General features: G+C 42.7%; 1 protein-coding gene across 1 annotated transcript in view; it reads right to left on the reverse strand.

Annotated features, from left to right (window-relative positions):
- Nucleotides 1-22,044: 22,044 nt before the first annotated feature.
- The window catches only part of LOC139533370 (uncharacterized), a 696-nt gene continuing 3 nt past the window's right edge, over nucleotides 22,045-22,737 (reverse strand). The window contains exon 1 of the mRNA XM_071331415.1: nucleotides 22,045-22,737. This exon is cut by the window's right edge and continues 3 nt beyond it. Within this exon, the coding sequence (XP_071187516.1) occupies nucleotides 22,045-22,737 (693 nt within the window).

The following is a 22,737-nucleotide window of genomic DNA, read 5'->3' on the forward strand; positions in this document are numbered from 1 at the left end:
ACACCAGCTAGTTACCAGCTAGTTACTGACATCAACACCAGCTAGTTACCATCTAGTTACTGACATCAACACCTGCTAGTTACCAGCTAGTTACTGACATCAACACCAGCTAGTTACTGACATCAACACCAGCTACTTACCAGCTAGTTACTGATATCAACACCAGCTAGTTACCAGCTAGTTACTGACATCAACAACAGCTAGTTACCAGCTAGTTACTGACATCAACACCAGCTAATTACTAGCTAGTTACTGACATCAACACCTGCTAGTTACCAGCTAGTTACTGACATCAACACCAGCTAGTTACTGACATCAACACCAGCTAGTTACTGACATCAACACCAGCTAGTTACTGACATCAACACCAGCTAGTTACTGACATCAACACCAGCTAGTTACCAGCTAGTTACTGATATCAACACCAGCTAGTTACTGACATCAACACCAGCTAGTTACCAGCTAGTTACTGACATTAACACCAGCTAGTTACCAGCTAGTTACTGATAACAACACCAGCTAGTTACTGACATCAACACCAGCTAGTTACCAGCTAGTTACTGATATCAACACCAGCTAGTTACCAGCTAGTTACTGATATCAACACCAGCTAGTTACCAGCTGGTTACTGACAGCAACACCAGCTAGTTACCAGCTAGTTACTGACATCAACACCAGCTAGTTACTGACATCAACACCAGCTAGTTACCAGCTAGTTACTGATATCAACACCAGCTAGTTACCAGCTAGTTACTGACATCAACACCAGCTAAATACCAGCTAGTTACTGACATCAACACCAGCTAGTTACTGACATCAACACCAGCTAGTTACCAGCTAGTTACTGACATCAACACCAGCTAGTTACCATCTAGTTACTGACATCAACACCTGCTAGTTACCAGCTAGTTACTGACATCAACACCAGCTAGTTACTGACATCAACACCAGCTACTTACCAGCTAGTTACTGATATCAACACCAGCTAGTTACCAGCTAGTTACTGACATCAACAACAGCTAGTTACCAGCTAGTTACTGACATCAACACCAGCTAGTTATCAGCGAGTTACTGACATCAACACCAGCTAGTTACTGACATCAACACCAGCTAGTTACCAGCGAGTTACTGACATCAACACCAGCTAGTTACCAGTTAGGTACTGACATCAGCACCAGCTAGTTAGCAGCTAGTTACTGACATCAACACCAGCTAGTTACTGATATCAACACCAGCTAGTTACCAGCTAGTTACTGACATCAACACCAGCTAGTTACCAGCTAGTTACTGACATCAACACCAGATAGTTACCAGCTAGTTACTGACATCAACACCAGCTAGTTACTGATATCAACACCAGCTAGTTATCAGCTAGTTTCTGACATCAACACCAGCTAGTTACCAGCTAGTTACTGACATCAACACCAGCTAGTTACCAGGTAGTTACTGACATCAACACCAGCTAGTTACTGACATCAACACCAGCTAGTTACCAGCTAGTTACTGACATCAACACCAGCTAGTTACTGACATCAACACCAGCTAGTTACCAGCTAGTTACTGACATCAACACCAGCTAATTACCAGCTAGTTACTGATATCAACACCAGCTAGTTACCAGCTAGTTACTGACATCAACACCTGCTAGTTACTGACATCAACACCAGCTAGTTACTGACATCAACACCATTTAGTTACCAGCTAGTTACTGACATCAACACGAGCTAGTTACCAGGTAGTTACTGACATCAACACCAGCTAGTTACCAGCTAGTTACTGACATCAACACCTGCTAGTTACTGACATCAACACCAGCTAGTTACTGACATCAACACCATTTAGTTACCAGCTAGTTACTGACATCAACACGAGCTAGTTACCAGCTAGTTACTGACATCAACACCAGCTAGTTACTAGCTAGTTACTAACATCAACACCAGCTAGTTACCAGCTAGTTACTGACATCAACACCAGCTAGTTATCAGCTAGTTACTGACATCAACACCAGCTAGTTACCAGCTAGTTACTGACATCAACACCAGCTAGTTACCAGCTAGTTACTGACATTAACACCAGCTAGTTACCAGCTAGTTACTGATATCAACACCAGCTAGTTACCAGCTAGTTACTGACATCAACAACAGCTAGTTACCAGCTAGTTACTGACATCAACACCAGCTAGTTATCAGCGAGTTACTGACATCAACACCAGCTAGTTACTGACATCAACACCAGCTAGTTACCAGCGAGTTACTGACATCAACACCAGCTAGTTACCAGTTAGGTACTGACATCAGCACCAGCTAGTTAGCAGCTAGTTACTGACATCAACACCAGCTAGTTACTGATATCAACACCAGCTAGTTACCAGCTAGTTACTGACATCAACACCAGCTAGTTACTGACATCAACACCAGCTAGTTACCAGCAAGTTACTGACATCAATACCAGATAGTTACCAGCTAGTTACTGACATCAACACCAGCTAGTTACTGATATCAACACCAGCTAGTTATCAGCTAGTTTCTGACATCAACACCAGCTAGTTACCAGCTAGTTACTGACATCAACACCAGCTAGTTACCAGGTAGTTACTGACATCAACACCAGCTAGTTACCAGCTAGTTACTGACATCAACACCAGCTAGTTACTGACATCAACACCAGCTAGTTACCAGCTAGTTACTGACATCAACACCAGCTAATTACCAGCTAGTTACTGATATCAACACCAGCTAGTTACAAGCTAGTTACTGACATCAACACCTGCTAGTTACTGACATCAACACCAGCTTGTTACCAGCTAGTTACTGACATCAACACCAGCTAGTTACCAGGTAGTTACTGACATCAACACCAGCTAGTTACTGACATCAACACCAGCTAGTTACCAGCTAGTTACTGACATCAACACCAGCTAGTTACTGACATCAACACCAGCTAGTTACCAGCTAGTTACTGACATCAACACCAGCTAATTACCAGCTAGTTACTGATATCAAAACCAGCTAGTTACCAGCTAGTTACTGACATCAACACCTGCTAGTTACTGACATCAACACCAGCTAGTTACTGACATCAACACCATTTAGTTACCAGCTAGTTACTGACATCAACACGAGCTAGTTACCAGGTAGTTACTGACATCAACACCAGCTAGTTACCAGCTAGTTACTGACATCAACACCTGCTAGTTACTGACATCAACACCAGCTAGTTACTGACATCAACACCATTTAGTTACCAGCTAGTTACTGACATCAACACGAGCTAGTTACCAGCTAGTTACTGACATCAACACCAGCTAGTTACTAGCTAGTTACTAACATCAACACCAGCTAGTTACCAGCTAGTTACTGACATCAACACCAGCTAGTTATCAGCTAGTTACTGACATCAACACCAGCTAGTTACCAGCTAGTTACTGACATCAACACCAGCTAGTTACCAGCTAGTTACTGACATTAACACCAGCTAGTTACCAGCTAGTTACTGACATCAACACCTGCTAGTTACTGACATGAACACCAGCTAGTTACCAGCTAGTTACTGACATCAACACCTGCTAGTTACTGACATCAACACCTGCTAGTTACTGACATCAACACCAGCAATTTACTGACATCAGCACCAGCTAGTTACCAGCTAGTTACTGACATCAACTATAGTTAGTTACCAGTTAGTTACTGACATCAACACCAGCTAGTTACCAGCTAGTTACTGACATCAACACCTGCTAGTTACCATTTAGTTACTGACATCAACACCTGCTAGTTACCAGCTAGTTACTGACATCAACACCAGCTAGTTACCAGCTAGTTACTGACATCAACACCTGCTAGCTACTGACATCAACACCGGCTAGTTACCAGCTAGTTACTGACATCAACACCTGCTAGTTACCAGCTAGTTACTGACATCAACACCAGCCAGTTACCAGATAGTTAATGACATCAACACCAGCTAGTTACTGACATCAACACCAGCTAGTTACCAGCTAGTTACTGACATCAACACCTGCTAGTTACTGACATCAACACCAGCTAGTTACTGACATCAACACCTACTAGTTACCAGCTAGTTACTGACATCAACACCTACTAGTTACCTGCTAGCTACTGACATCAACACCGGCTAGTTACCAGCTAGTTACTGACATCAACACCTGCTAGTTACCAGCTAGTTACTGACATCAACACCAGCCAGTTACCAGATAGTTAATGACATCAACACCAGCTAGTTACTGACATCAACACCAGCTAGTTACCAGCTAGTTACTGACATCAACACCTGCTAGTTACTGACATCAACACCAGCTAGTTAATGACATCAACACCAGCTAGTTACTGACATCAACACCAGCTAGTTACCAGCTAGTTACTGACATCAACACCTGCTAGTTACTGACATCAACACCAGCTAGTTACTGACATCAACACCAGCTAGTTACCAGCTAGTTAATGACATCAACACCAGCTAGTTACTGATATCAACACCAGCTAGTTACTGACATCAACACCAGCTAGTTACCAGCTAGTTACTGACATCAACACCAGCTAGTTAACAGCTAGTTACTGACATCAACACCTGCTAGTTACTGACATCAACACCAGCTAGTTACCAGCTAGTTACTGATATCAACACCAGCTAGTTACCAGCTAGTTACTGACATCAACACCTGCTAGTTACTGACATCAACACCAGCTTGTTACCAGCTAGTTACTGACATCAACACCTGTTAGTTACTGACATCAACACAAGCTAGTTACTGACATCAACACCAGATAGTTACCAGCTAGTTACTGATATCAAAACCAGCTAGTTACTGATATCAACACCAGCTAGTTACCAGCTAGTTACTGACATCAACACCAGCTTGTTACCAGCTAGTTACTGACATCAACACCTGCTAGTTACTGACATCAACACCAGCTAGTTACTGACATCAACACCAGATAGTTACCAGCTAGTTACTGATATCAACACCAACTAGTTACCAGCTAGTTACTGACATCAACACCAGCTAGTTACCAGCTAGTTACTGACATCAACACCAGCTAGTTACTGACATCAACACCAGCTAGTTATCAGCTAGTTATGACATCAACACCAGATAGTTACCAGCTAGTTACTGACATCAACACCAGCTAGTTACTGACATCAACGCCAACTAGTTACTGACATTAACACCAGCTAGTTATCAGCTAGTTACTGACATCAACACCAGATAGTTACCAGCTAGTTACTGATATCAACACCAGCTAGTTACCAGCTAGTTACTGACATCAACACCTGCTAGTTACTGACATCAACACCAGCTAGTTACTGACATCAACACCAGCTAGTTACCAGCTAGTTACTGACATCAACACCAGCTAATTACTGATATCAACACCAGCTAGTTACTGACATCAACACCAGCTAGTTACCAGCTAGTTACTGACATCAACATCAGCTAGTTACTAACATCAACACCAGCGAGTTACCAGCTAGTTACTGACATCAACACCAGCTAGTTACCAGCTAGTTACTGACATCAACACCAGCTAGTTAACAGCTAGTTACTGACATCAACACCTGCTAGTTACTGACATCAACACCAGCTAGTTACCAGCTAGTTACTGATATCAACACCAGCTAGTTAACAGCTAGTTACTGACATCAACACCAGCTAGTTACTGACATCAACACCTACTAGTTACCAGATAGTTACTGATATCAACACCAGCTAGTTACAAGCTAGTTACTGACATCAACACCTGCTAGTTACTGACATCAACACCAGCTTGTTACCAGCTAGTTACTGACATCAACACCTGCTAGTTACTGACATCAACACCAGCTAGTTACTGACATCAACACCAGATAGTTACCAGCTAGTTACTGATATCAACACCAGCTAGTTACCAGCTAGTTACTGACATCCACACCAGCTAGTTACCAGCTAGTTACTGACATCAACACCAGCTAGTTACTGACATCAACACCAGCTAGTTATCAGCTAGTTACTGACATCAACACCAGATAGTTACCAGCTAGTTACTGACATCAACACCAGCTAGTTACTGACATCAACGCCAACTAGTTACTGACATTAACACCAGCTAGTTATCAGCTAGTTACTGACATCAACACCAGATCGTTACCAGCTAGTTACTGATATCAACACCAGCTAGTTACCAGCTAGTTACTGACATCAACACCAGCTAGTTACTGACATCAACATCAGCTAGTTACTGACATCAACACCAGCTAGTTACCAGCTAGTTACTGACATCAACACCAGCTAGTTACCAGCTAGTTACTGACATCAACACCAGCTAGTTACGGACATCAACACCTACTAGTTACCAGCTAGTTACTGATATCAACACCAGCTAGTTACCAGCTAGTTACTGACATCAACACCTGCTAGTTACTGACATCAACACCAGCTTGTTACCAGCTAGTTACTGACATCAACACCTGCTAGTTACTGACATCAACACCAGCTAGTTACTGACATCAACACCAGATAGTTACCAGCTAGTTACTGATATCAACACCAGCTAGTTACCAGCTAGTTACTGACATCAACACCAGCTAGTTACCAGCTAGTTACTGACATCAACACCAGCTAGTTACCAGCTAGTTACTGACATCAACACCAGCTAGTTACTGACATCAACACCAGCTAGTTATCAGCTAGTTACTGACATCCACACCAGCTAGTTACCAGCTAGTTACTGACATCAACACCAGCTAGTTACTGACATCAACACCAGCTAGTTATCAGCTAGTTACTGACATCAACACCAGATAGTTACCAGCTAGTTACTGACATCAACACCAGCTAGTTACTGACATCAACGCCAACTAGTTACTGACATTAACACCAGCTAGTTATCAGCTAGTTACTGACATCAACACCAGATCGTTACCAGCTAGTTACTGATATCAACACCAGCTAGTTACCAGCTAGTTACTGACATCAACACCAGCTAGTTACTGACATCAACATCAGCTAGTTACTGACATCAACACCAGCTAGTTACCAGCTAGTTACTGACATCAACACCAGCTAGTTACCAGCTAGTTACTGACATCAACACCAGCTAGTTACGGACATCAACACCTACTAGTTACCAGCTAGTTACTGATATCAACACCAGCTAGTTACCAGCTAGTTACTGACATCAACACCTGCTAGTTACTGACATCAACACCAGCTTGTTACCAGCTAGTTACTGACATCAACACCTGCTAGTTACTGACATCAACACCAGATAGTTACTGACATCAACACCAGCTAGTTATCAGCTAGTTACTGACATCAACACCAGCTAGTTATCAACTAGTTACTGACATCAACACCAGCTAGTTACTGACATCAACACCAGCTAGTTATCAGCTAGTTACTGACATCAACACCAGCTAGTTACCAGCTAGTTACTGACATCAACACCAGCTAGTTACCAGCTAGTTACTGACATCAACACCAGCTAGTTACTGACATCAACACCAGCTAGTTACTGACATCAGCACCAGCTAGTTACCAGCTAGTTACTGACATCAACACCAGATAGTTACCAGCTAGTTACTGACATCAACACCAGTTAGTTACTGACATCAACACCAGATAGTTACAGCTAGTTACTGACATCAACACCAGCTAGTTACTGACATCAACACCAGCTAGTTACTGACATCAACAACAGCTAGTTACCAGCTAGTTACTGACATCAACACCAGTTAGTTGTCAGCTAGTTACTGACATCAACACCAGCTAGTTACCAGCTAGTTACTGACATCAACACCAGCTAGTTACCAGCTAGTTACTGACATCAACACCAGCTAGTTACTGACATCAACACCAAATAGTTAACCGCTAGTTACTGACATCAACACCAGCTAGTTACCAGCTAGTTACTGACATCAACACCAGCTAGTTACCAGCTAGTTACTGACATCAACACCAGCTAGTTACTGACATCAACACCAGCTAGTTATCAGCTAGTTACTGACATCAACACCAGATAGTTACCAGCTAGTTACTGACATCAACACCAGCTTGTTACCAGCTAGTTACTGACATCAACACCTGCTAGTTACTGACATCAACACCAGCTAGTTACTGACATCAACACCAGATAGTTACCAGCTAGTTACTGATATCAACACCAGCTAGTTACCAGCTAGTTACTGACATCCACACCAGCTAGTTACCAGCTAGTTACTGACATCAACACCAGCTAGTTACTGACATCAACACCAGCTAGTTATCAGCTAGTTACTGACATCAACACCAGATAGTTACCAGCTAGTTACTGACATCAACACCAGCTAGTTACTGACATCAACACCAACTAGTTACTGACATTAACACCAGCTAGTTATCAGCTAGTTACTGACATCAACACCAGATCGTTACCAGCTAGTTACTGATATCAACACCAGCTAGTTACCAGCTAGTTACTGACATCAACACCAGCTAGTTACTGACATCAACATCAGCTAGTTACTGACATCAACACCAGCTAGTTACCAGCTAGTTACTGACATCAACACCAGCTAGTTACCAGCTAGTTACTGACATCAACACCAGCTAGTTACGGACATCAACACCTACTAGTTACCAGCTAGTTACTGATATCAACACCAGCTAGTTACCAGCTAGTTACTGACATCAACACCTGCTAGTTACTGACATCAACACCAGCTTGTTACCAGCTAGTTACTGACATCAACACCTGCTAGTTACTGACATCAACACCAGCTAGTTACTGACATCAACACCAGATAGTTACCAGCTAGTTACTGATATCAACACCAGCTAGTTACCAGCTAGTTACTGACATCAACACCAGCTAGTTACCAGCTAGTTACTGACATCAACACCAGCTAGTTACCAGCTAGTTACTGACATCAACACCAGCTAGTTACTGACATCAACACCAGCTAGTTATCAGCTAGTTACTGACATCCACACCAGCTAGTTACCAGCTAGTTACTGACATCAACACCAGCTAGTTACTGACATCAACACCAGCTAGTTATCAGCTAGTTACTGACATCAACACCAGATAGTTACCAGCTAGTTACTGACATCAACACCAGCTAGTTACTGACATCAACGCCAACTAGTTACTGACATTAACACCAGCTAGTTATCAGCTAGTTACTGACATCAACACCAGATCGTTACCAGCTAGTTACTGATATCAACACCAGCTAGTTACCAGCTAGTTACTGACATCAACACCAGCTAGTTACTGACATCAACATCAGCTAGTTACTGACATCAACACCAGCTAGTTACCAGCTAGTTACTGACATCAACACCAGCTAGTTACCAGCTAGTTACTGACATCAACACCAGCTAGTTACGGACATCAACACCTACTAGTTACCAGCTAGTTACTGATATCAACACCAGCTAGTTACCAGCTAGTTACTGACATCAACACCTGCTAGTTACTGACATCAACACCAGCTTGTTACCAGCTAGTTACTGACATCAACACCTGCTAGTTACTGACATCAACACCAGATAGTTACTGACATCAACACCAGCTAGTTATCAGCTAGTTACTGACATCAACACCAGCTAGTTATCAACTAGTTACTGACATCAACACCAGCTAGTTACTGACATCAACACCAGCTAGTTATCAGCTAGTTACTGACATCAACACCAGCTAGTTACCAGCTAGTTACTGACATCAACACCAGCTAGTTACCAGCTAGTTACTGACATCAACACCAGCTAGTTACTGACATCAACACCAGCTAGTTACTGACATCAGCACCAGCTAGTTACCAGCTAGTTACTGACATCAACACCAGATAGTTACCAGCTAGTTACTGACATCAACACCAGTTAGTTACTGACATCAACACCAGATAGTTACAGCTAGTTACTGACATCAACACCAGCTAGTTACTGACATCAACACCAGCTAGTTACTGACATCAACAACAGCTAGTTACCAGCTAGTTACTGACATCAACACCAGTTAGTTGTCAGCTAGTTACTGACATCAACACCAGCTAGTTACCAGCTAGTTACTGACATCAACACCAGCTAGTTACCAGCTAGTTACTGACATCAACACCAGCTAGTTACTGACATCAACACCAAATAGTTAACCGCTAGTTACTGACATCAACACCAGCTAGTTACCAGCTAGTTACTGACATCAACACCAGCTAGTTACCAGCTAGTTACTGACATCAACACCAGCTAGTTACTGACATCAACACCAGCTAGTTATCAGCTAGTTACTGACATCAACACCAGATAGTTACCAGCTAGTTACTGACATCAACACCAGTTAGTTACTGACATCAACACCAGCTAGTTATCAGCTAGTTACTGACATCAACACCAGATAGTTACCAGCTAGTTACTGACATCAACACCAGTTAGTTACTGACATCAACACCAGATAGTTACAGCTAGTTACTGACATCAACACCAGCTAGTTACTGACATCAACACCAGCTAGTTACTGACATCAACAACAGCTAGTTACTGACATCAACATCAGCTAGTTACCAGCTAGTTACTGACATCAACACCAGTTAGTTACTGACATCAACACCAGATAGTTACAGCTAGTTACTGACATCAACACCAGCTAGTTACTGACATCAACACCAGCTAGTTACCAGCTAGTTACTGACATCAACACCAGCTAGTTACCAGCTAGTTACTGACATCAACACCAGCTAGTTACTGACATCAACACCAGCTAGTTACTGACATCAACACCAGCTAGTTACCAGCTAGTTACTGACATCAACACCAGCTAGTTACCAGCTAGTTACTGACATCAACACCAGCTAGTTACTAACATCAACACCAGCTAGTTACCAGCTAGTTACTGATATCAACACCAGCTAGTTACCAGCTAGTTACTGACATCAACACCAGCTAGTTACTAACATCAACACCAGCTAGTTATCAGCTAGTTACTGACATCAACACCAGCTAGTTACTGACATCAACACCAGCTAGTTACTGACATCAACAACAGCTAGTTACCAGCTAGTTACTGACATCAACACCAGTTAGTTGTCAGCTAGTTACTGACATCAACACCAGCTAGTTACCAGCTAGTTACTGACATCAACACCAGCTAGTTACCAGCTAGTTACTGACATCAACACCAGCTAGTTACTGACATCAACACCAGCTTGTTACCAGCTAGTTACTGACATCAACACCTGCTAGTTACTGACATCAACACCAGCTAGTTACTGACATCAACACCAGATAGTTACCAGCTAGTTACTGATATCAACACCAACTAGTTACCAGCTAGTTACTGACATCAACACCAGCTAGTTACCAGCTAGTTACTGACATCAACACCAGCTAGTTACTGACATCAACACCAGCTAGTTATCAGCTAGTTATGACATCAACACCAGATAGTTACCAGCTAGTTACTGACATCAACACCAGCTAGTTACTGACATCAACGCCAACTAGTTACTGACATTAACACCAGCTAGTTATCAGCTAGTTACTGACATCAACACCAGATAGTTACCAGCTAGTTACTGATATCAACACCAGCTAGTTACCAGCTAGTTACTGACATCAACACCTGCTAGTTACTGACATCAACACCAGCTAGTTACTGACATCAACACCAGCTAGTTACCAGCTAGTTACTGACATCAACACCAGCTAATTACTGATATCAACACCAGCTAGTTACTGACATCAACACCAGCTAGTTACCAGCTAGTTACTGACATCAACATCAGCTAGTTACTAACATCAACACCAGCGAGTTACCAGCTAGTTACTGACATCAACACCAGCTAGTTACCAGCTAGTTACTGACATCAACACCAGCTAGTTAACAGCTAGTTACTGACATCAACACCTGCTAGTTACTGATATCAACACCAGCTAGTTACCAGCTAGTTACTGATATCAACACCAGCTAGTTAACAGCTAGTTACTGACATCAACACCAGCTAGTTACTGACATCAACACCTACTAGTTACCAGATAGTTACTGATATCAACACCAGCTAGTTAAAAGCTAGTTACTGACATCAACACCTGCTAGTTACTGACATCAACACCAGCTTGTTACCAGCTAGTTACTGACATCAACACCTGCTAGTTACTGACATCAACACCAGCTAGTTACTGACATCAACACCAGATAGTTACCAGCTAGTTACTGATATCAACACCAGCTAGTTACCAGCTAGTTACTGACATCAACACCAGCTAGTTACCAGCTAGTTACTGACATCAACACCAGCTAGTTACTGACATCAACACCAGCTAGTTATCAGCTAGTTACTGACATCAACACCAGATAGTTACCAGCTAGTTACTGACATCAACACCAGCTAGTTACTGACATCAACGCCAACTAGTTACTGACATTAACACCAGCTAGTTATCAGCTAGTTACTGACATCAACACCAGATCGTTACCAGCTAGTTACTGATATCAACACCAGCTAGTTACCAGCTAGTTACTGACATCAACACCAGCTAGTTACTGACATCAACACCAGCTAGTTATCAGCTAGTTATGACATCAACACCAGATAGTTACCAGCTAGTTACTGACATCAACACCAGCTAGTTACTGACATCAACGCCAACTAGTTACTGACATTAACACCAGCTAGTTATCAGCTAGTTACTGACATCAACACCAGATAGTTACCAGCTAGTTACTGATATCAACACCAGCTAGTTACCAGCTAGTTACTGACATCAACACCTGCTAGTTACTGACATCAACACCAGCTAGTTACTGACATCAACATCAGCTAGTTACTGACATCAACACCAGCTAGTTACCAGCTAGTTACTGACATCAACACCAGCTAGTTACCAGCTAGTTACTGACATCAACACCAGCTAGTTACGGACATCAACACCTACTAGTTACCAGCTAGTTACTGATATCAACACCAGCTAGTTACAAGCTAGTTACTGACATCAACACCTGCTAGTTACTGACATCAACACCAGCTTGTTACCAGCTAGTTACTGACATCAACACCTGCTAGTTACTGACATCAACACCAGCTAGTTACTGACATCAACACCAGATAGTTACCAGCTAGTTACTGATATCAACACCAGCTAGTTACCAGCTAGTTACTGACATCAACACCAGCTAGTTACCAGCTAGTTACTGACATCAACACCAGCTAGTTACCAGCTAGTTACTGACATCAACACCAGCTAGTTACTGACATCAACACCAGCTAGTTATCAGCTAGTTACTGACATCAACACCAGCTAGTTATCAGCTAGTTACTGACATCAACACCAGATAGTTACTGACATCAACACCAGCTAGTTATCAGCTAGTTACTGACATCAACACCAGCTAGTTATCAACTAGTTACTGACATCAACACCAGCTAGTTACTGACATCAACACCAGCTAGTTATCAGCTAGTTACTGACATCAACACCAGCTAGTTACCAGCTAGTTACTGACATCAACACCAGCTAGTTACCAGCTAGTTACTGACATCAACACCAGCTAGTTACTGACATCAACACCAGCTAGTTACTGACATCAGCACCAGCTAGTTACCAGCTAGTTACTGACATCAACACCAGATAGTTACCAGCTAGTTACTGACATCAACACCAGTTAGTTACTGACATCAACACCAGATAGTTACAGCTAGTTACTGACATCAACACCAGCTAGTTACTGACATCAACACCAGCTAGTTACTGACATCAACAACAGCTAGTTACCAGCTAGTTACTGACATCAACACCAGTTAGTTGTCAGCTAGTTACTGACATCAACACCAGCTAGTTACCAGCTAGTTACTGACATCAACACCAGCTAGTTACCAGCTAGTTACTGACATCAACACCAGCTAGTTACTGACATCAACACCAAATAGTTAACCGCTAGTTACTGACATCAACACCAGCTAGTTACCAGCTAGTTACTGACATCAACACCAGCTAGTTACCAGCTAGTTACTGACATCAACACCAGCTAGTTACTGACATCAACACCAGCTAGTTATCAGCTAGTTACTGACATCAACACCAGATAGTTACCAGCTAGTTACTGACATCAACACCAGTTAGTTACTGACATCAACACCAGCTAGTTATCAGCTAGTTACTGACATCAACACCAGATAGTTACCAGCTAGTTACTGACATCAACACCAGTTAGTTACTGACATCAACACCAGATAGTTACAGCTAGTTACTGACATCAACACCAGCTAGTTACTGACATCAACACCAGCTAGTTACTGACATCAACAACAGCTAGTTACTGACATCAACATCAGCTAGTTACCAGCTAGTTACTGACATCAACACCAGTTAGTTACTGACATCAACACCAGATAGTTACAGCTAGTTACTGACATCAACACCAGCTAGTTACCAGCTAGTTACTGACATCAACACCAGCTAGTTACCAGCTAGTTACTGACATCAACACCAGCTAGTTACTGACATCAACACCAGCTTGTTACCAGCTAGTTACTGACATCAACACCTGCTAGTTACTGACATCAACACCAGCTAGTTACTGACATCAACACCAGATAGTTACCAGCTAGTTACTGATATCAACACCAACTAGTTACCAGCTAGTTACTGACATCAACACCAGCTAGTTACCAGCTAGTTACTGACATCAACACCAGCTAGTTACTGACATCAACACCAGCTAGTTATCAGCTAGTTATGACATCAACACCAGATAGTTACCAGCTAGTTACTGACATCAACACCAGCTAGTTACTGACATCAACGCCAACTAGTTACTGACATTAACACCAGCTAGTTATCAGCTAGTTACTGACATCAACACCAGATAGTTACCAGCTAGTTACTGATATCAACACCAGCTAGTTACCAGCTAGTTACTGACATCAACACCTGCTAGTTACTGACATCAACACCAGCTAGTTACTGACATCAACACCAGCTAGTTACCAGCTAGTTACTGACATCAACACCAGCTAATTACTGATATCAACACCAGCTAGTTACTGACATCAACACCAGCTAGTTACCAGCTAGTTACTGACATCAACATCAGCTAGTTACTAACATCAACACCAGCGAGTTACCAGCTAGTTACTGACATCAACACCAGCTAGTTATCAGCTAGTTACTGACATCAACACCAGCTAGTTATCAACTAGTTACTGACATCAACACCAGCTAGTTACTGACATCAACACCAGCTAGTTATCAGCTAGTTACTGACATCAACACCAGCTAGTTACCAGCTAGTTACTGACATCAACACCAGCTAGTTACCAGCTAGTTACTGACATCAACACCAGCTAGTTACTGACATCAACACCAGCTAGTTACTGACATCAGCACCAGCTAGTTACCAGCTAGTTACTGACATCAACACCAGATAGTTACCAGCTAGTTACTGACATCAACACCAGTTAGTTACTGACATCAACACCAGATAGTTACAGCTAGTTACTGACATCAACACCAGCTAGTTACTGACATCAACACCAGCTAGTTACTGACATCAACAACAGCTAGTTACCAGCTAGTTACTGACATCAACACCAGTTAGTTGTCAGCTAGTTACTGACATCAACACCAGCTAGTTACCAGCTAGTTACTGACATCAACACCAGCTAGTTACCAGCTAGTTACTGACATCAACACCAGCTAGTTACTGACATCAACACCAAATAGTTAACCGCTAGTTACTGACATCAACACCAGCTAGTTACCAGCTAGTTACTGACATCAACACCAGCTAGTTACCAGCTAGTTACTGACATCAACACCAGCTAGTTACTGACATCAACACCAGCTAGTTATCAGCTAGTTACTGACATCAACACCAGATAGTTACCAGCTAGTTACTGACATCAACACCAGTTAGTTACTGACATCAACACCAGCTAGTTATCAGCTAGTTACTGACATCAACACCAGATAGTTACCAGCTAGTTACTGACATCAACACCAGTTAGTTACTGACATCAACACCAGATAGTTACAGCTAGTTACTGACATCAACACCAGCTAGTTACTGACATCAACACCAGCTAGTTACTGACATCAACAACAGCTAGTTACTGACATCAACATCAGCTAGTTACCAGCTAGTTACTGACATCAACACCAGTTAGTTACTGACATCAACACCAGATAGTTACAGCTAGTTACTGACATCAACACCAGCTAGTTACCAGCTAGTTACTGACATCAACACCAGCTAGTTACCAGCTAGTTACTGACATCAACACCAGCTAGTTACTGACATCAACACCAGCTTGTTACCAGCTAGTTACTGACATCAACACCTGCTAGTTACTGACATCAACACCAGCTAGTTACTGACATCAACACCAGATAGTTACCAGCTAGTTACTGATATCAACACCAACTAGTTACCAGCTAGTTACTGACATCAACACCAGCTAGTTACCAGCTAGTTACTGACATCAACACCAGCTAGTTACTGACATCAACACCAGCTAGTTATCAGCTAGTTATGACATCAACACCAGATAGTTACCAGCTAGTTACTGACATCAACACCAGCTAGTTACTGACATCAACGCCAACTAGTTACTGACATTAACACCAGCTAGTTATCAGCTAGTTACTGACATCAACACCAGATAGTTACCAGCTAGTTACTGATATCAACACCAGCTAGTTACCAGCTAGTTACTGACATCAACACCTGCTAGTTACTGACATCAACACCAGCTAGTTACTGACATCAACACCAGCTAGTTACCAGCTAGTTACTGACATCAACACCAGCTAATTACTGATATCAACACCAGCTAGTTACTGACATCAACACCAGCTAGTTACCAGCTAGTTACTGACATCAACACCTGCTAGTTACTGACATCAACACCAGCTAGTTACCAGCTAGTTACTGATATCAACACCAGCTAGTTAACAGCTAGTTACTGACATCAACACCAGCTAGTTACTGACATCAACACCTACTAGTTACCAGATAGTTACTGATATCAACACCAGCTAGTTACAAGCTAGTTACTGACATCAACACCTGCTAGTTACTGACATCAACACCAGCTTGTTACCAGCTAGTTACTGACATCAACACCTGCTAGTTACTGACATCAACACCAGCTAGTTACTGACATCAACACCAGATAGTTACCAGCTAGTTACTGATATCAACACCAGCTAGTTACCAGCTAGTTACTGACATCAACACCAGCTAGTTACCAGCTAGTTACTGACATCAACACCAGCTAGTTACTGACATCAACACCAGCTAGTTATCAGCTAGTTACTGACATCAACACCAGATAGTTACCAGCTAGTTACTGACATCAACACCAGCTAGTTACTGACATCAACGCCAACTAGTTACTGACATTAACACCAGCTAGTTATCAGCTAGTTACTGACATCAACACCAGATCGTTACCAGCTAGTTACTGATATCAACACCAGCTAGTTACCAGCTAGTTACTGACATCAACACCAGCTAGTTACTGACATCAACATCAGCTAGTTACTGACATCAACACCAGCTAGTTACCAGCTAGTTACTGACATCAACACCAGCTAGTTACCAGCTAGTTACTGACATCAACACCAGCTAGTTACTGACATCAACACCTACTAGTTACCAGCTAGTTACTGATATCAACACCAGCTAGTTACCAGCTAGTTACTGACATCAACACCTGCTAGTTACTGACATCAACACCAGCTTGTTACCAGCTAGTTACTGACATCAACACCTGCTAGTTACTGACATCAACACCAGCTAGTTACTGACATCAACACCAGATAGTTACCAGCCAGTTACTGATATCAACACCAGCTAGTTACCAGCTAGTTACTGACATCAACACCAGCTAGTTACCAGCTAGTTACTGACATCAACACCAGCTAGTTACCAGCTAGTTACTGACATCAACACCAGCTAGTTACTGACATCAACACCAGCTAGTTATCAGCTAGTTACTGACATCAACACCAGCTAGTTATCAGCTAGTTACTGACATCAACACCAGATAGTTACTGACATCAACACCAGCTAGTTATCAGCTAGTTACTGACATCAACACCAGCTAGTTATCAACTAGTTACTGACATCAACACCAGCTAGTTACTGACATCAACACCAGCTAGTTATCAGCTAGTTACTGACATCAACACCAGCTAGTTACCAGCTAGTTACTGACATCAACACCAGCTAGTTACCAGCTAGTTACTGACATCAACACCAGCTAGTTACTGACATCAACACCAGCTAGTTACTGACATCAGCACCAGCTAGTTACCAGCTAGTTACTGACATCAACACCAGATAGTTACCAGCTAGTTACTGACATCAACACCAGTTAGTTACTGACATCAACACCAGATAGTTACAGCTAGTTACTGACATCAACACCAGCTAGTTACTGACATCAACACCAGCTAGTTACTGACATCAACAACAGCTAGTTACCAGCTAGTTACTGACATCAACACCAGTTAGTTGTCAGCTAGTTACTGACATCAACACCAGCTAGTTACCAGCTAGTTACTGACATCAACACCAGCTAGTTACCAGCTAGTTACTGACATCAACACCAGCTAGTTACTGACATCAACACCAAATAGTTAACCGCTAGTTACTGACATCAACACCAGCTAGTTACCAGCTAGTTACTGACATCAACACCAGCTAGTTACCAGCTAGTTACTGACATCAACACCAGCTAGTTACTGACATCAACACCAGATAGTTATCAGCTAGTTACTGACATCAACACCAGATAGTTACCAGCTAGTTACTGACATCAACACCAGTTAGTTACTGACATCAACACCAGCTAGTTATCAGCTAGTTACTGACATCAACACCAGATAGTTACCAGCTAGTTACTGACATCAACACCAGTTAGATACTGACATCAACACCAGATAGTTACAGCTAGTTACTGACATCAACACCAGCTAGTTACTGACATCAACAACAGCTAGTTACTGACATCAACATCAGCTAGTTACCAGCTAGTTACTGACATCAACACCAGTTAGTTACTGACATCAACACCAGATAGTTACAGCTAGTTACTGACATCAACACCAGCTAGTTACTGACATCAACACCAGCTAGTTACCAGCTAGTTACTGACATCAACACCAGCTAGTTACCAGCTAGTTACTGACATCAACACCAGCTAGTTACTAACATCAACACCAGCTAGTTACCAGCTAGTTACTGACATCAACACCAGCTAGTTACCAGCTAGTTACTGACATCAACACCAGCTAGTTACTAACATCAACACCAGCTAGTTATCAGCTAGTTACTGACATCAACACCAGCTAGTTACTGACATCAACACCAGCTAGTTACTGACATCAACACCAGCTAGTTACCAGCTAGTTACTGACATCAACACCAGCTAGTTACCAGCTAGTTACTGACATCAACACCAGCTAGTTACTAACATCAACACCAGCTAGTTACCAGCTAGTTACTGACATCAACACCAGCTAGTTACCAGCTAGTTACTGACATCAACACCAGCTAGTTACTAACATCAACACCAGCTAGTTATCAGCTAGTTACTGACATCAACACCAGCTAGTTACTGACATCAACACCAGCTAGTTACTGACATCAACAACAGCTAGTTACCAGCTAGTTACTGACATCAACACCAGTTAGTTGTCAGCTAGTTACTGACATCAACACCAGCTAGTTACCAGCTAGTTACTGACATCAACACCAGCTAGTTACCAGCTAGTTACTGACATCAACACCAGCTAGTTACTGACATCAACACCAGATAGTTAACCACTAGTTACTGACATCAACACCAGATAGTTACCAGCTAGTTACTGACATCAACACCAGTTAATTACTGACATCAACACCAGCTAGTTATTAGCTAGTTACTGACATCAACACCAGATAGTTACCAGCTAGTTACTGACATCAACACCAGTTAGTTACTGACATCAACACCAGATAGTTACAGCTAGTTACTGACATCAACACCAGCTAATTACCAGCTAGTTACTGACATCAACACCAGCTAGTTACCAGCTAGTTACTGACATCAACACCAGCTAGTTACTGACATCAACACCAGCTAGTTACTGACATCAACAACAGCTAGTTACTGACATCAACACCAGCTAGTTACCAGCTAGTTACTGACATCAACACCAGCTAGTTACCAGCTAGTTACTGACATCAACACCAGCTAGTTACTAACATCAACACCAGCTAGTTACCAGCTAGTTACTGACATCAACACCAGCTAGTTACCAGCTAGTTACTGACATCAACACCAGCTAGTTATCAGCTAGTTACTGACATCAACACCAGCTAGTTACTGACATCAACAACAGCTAGTTACTGACATCAACACCAGCTAGTTACCAGCTAGTTACTGACATCAACACCAGCTAGTTATCAGCTAGTTACTGACATCAACACCAGCTAGTTACTGACATCAACAACAGCTAGTTACTGACATCAACACCAGCTAGTTACCAGCTAGTTACTGACATCAACACCAGCTAGTTACCAGCTAGTTACTGACATCAACACCAGCTAGTTACCAGCTAGTTACTGACATCAACATCAGCTAGTTACTGACATCAACACCTGCTAGTTACCAGCTAGTTACTGACATCAACACCAGCTAGTTACTGACATCAACACCTGCTAGTTACCAGCTAGTTACTGACATCAACACCAGCTAGTTACTGACATCAACACCTGCTAGTTACCAGCTAGTTACTGACATCAGCACCAGCTAGTTACTGACATCAGCACCAGCTAGTTACTGACATCAACACCAGCTAGTTACCAGATAGTTACTGACATCAACACCAGCTAGTTACCAGATAGTTACTGACATCAACACCAGCTAGTTACTGACATCAACACCAGCTAGTTACCAGCTAGTTACTGACATCAACACCAGCTAGTTACTGACATCAACACCAGCTAGTTACTGACATCAACACCTGCTAGTTACCAGCTAGTTACTCACATCAACACGAGTTAGTTACCAGCTAGTTACTGACATCAACACCAGTTAGTTACCAGCTAGTTACTCCAGGACATCACCACCAGAAACAGGTGGTGGGGGGGAGGGTGGGGGGTATGGGCTTTACAAGGTGTTGAAAGCGTTCCACAGGGATACCGGCCCATGTGGACTCCATTTCTTCCCACAGTTGTGTCAGGTTGGCTGGATGTCCTTTGGGTGGTGGACCATTCTTGATAAACACAGGAAACTGTTGAGTGTGAAAAACCCAGCAGCGTTGCAGTTCTTGACACTCAAACCGGTGCACCTGGCACCTACTACCATACCCTGTTAAAATGCACTTAAATATATAGTGTTGCCCATTCAACCTCTGAATGGCACACATACACAATCCATGTCTCAATTGTCTCAAGGCTTAAAAATCATTCTTTAACATGACACCTCCCCTTCATCTAAATGAATTTAAGTGGATTTAACAGGTGACGTCAATAAGGGATCATAGCTTTCACCTGGATTCACCTGGTCAGTCTATGCCATGGAAAGAGCAGGTTTTCCTTAAGTTTTGTACACTCAGTGTATACACTATATAGTATATGCAAAAGTATGTGGACACCCCTTGAAATTAGTGGATTCAGCTATTTCAGCCACACCCGTTGCTGACAGGTGTATAAAATTGAGCACACAGCCATGCAATCTCCGTAGACAAACATTGGCAGTAGAATGGCTCGTACTGAAGAGCTCAGTGACTTTCAACGTGGCGCCGTCATAGGCACCTTTCCAACAAGTCCGTTTCTTTTGGGGGGGGGGGGGGGGTTCGAACTTCTTGTATTCTATTAATCTCTTTATTGATCCAACTTTATCGACAACCTTGTCCGTTGTATTTGTTACTAGGAAATCAAGTTTTCTTGGAAACGTTATTTAATGTTCTACATGAACAGAAAACAACTCCTTTCGAGAGGTAATCATCTTTCTCGACACGGCAGAGAACAGTAATTTTAAACGCTACGCTAACAGCACACACGTACACACGAACACACATCATGTTTGCCAGTGTGAAAACGTGCAGCAGGAATGCTGTCTATTCATCGTGACGATGGAAGCCATGACGATGGAAGCCGTGACGATGGAAGCCGCGACGATGGAAGCCGTGACTATAGAAGCCTTGAAGATGGAAGCCGTGACGATGGAAGCCATGACGATGGAAGCCGTGACGAAGGAAGCCGTGACGATGGAAGCCGTGACTATAGAAGCCTTGAAGATGGAAGACGTGACGATGGAAGCCATGACGATGGAAGCCGTGACGATGGAAGCCGTGACGATGGAAGCCGTGACTATAGAAGCCTTGAAGATGGAAGCCGTGACGATGGAAGCCGTGACGATGGAAGCCGTGACTATAGAAGCCTTGAAGATGGAAGCCGTGACGATGGAAGTCGTGACGATGGAAGCCGTGACGATGGAAGCCGTGACTATAGAAGCCTTGAAGATGGAAGCCGTGACGATGGAAGCCGTGACGATGGAAGCCGTGACGATGGAAGCCGTGACTATAGAAGCCTTGAAGATGGAAGCCGTGACGATGGAAGCCGCGACGATGGAAGCCGCGACGATGGAAGCCATGACGATGGAAGCCGCGACGATGGAAGCCGTGACTATAGAAGCCTTGAAGATGGAAGCCGTGACTATAGAAGCCTTGAAGATGGAAGCCGTGACGATGGAAGCCATGACGATGGAAGC

This window comes from Salvelinus alpinus, chromosome 11 (genome assembly GCF_045679555.1).
Source record: "Salvelinus alpinus chromosome 11, SLU_Salpinus.1, whole genome shotgun sequence".
NCBI lineage: Eukaryota > Metazoa > Chordata > Actinopteri > Salmoniformes > Salmonidae > Salvelinus > Salvelinus alpinus.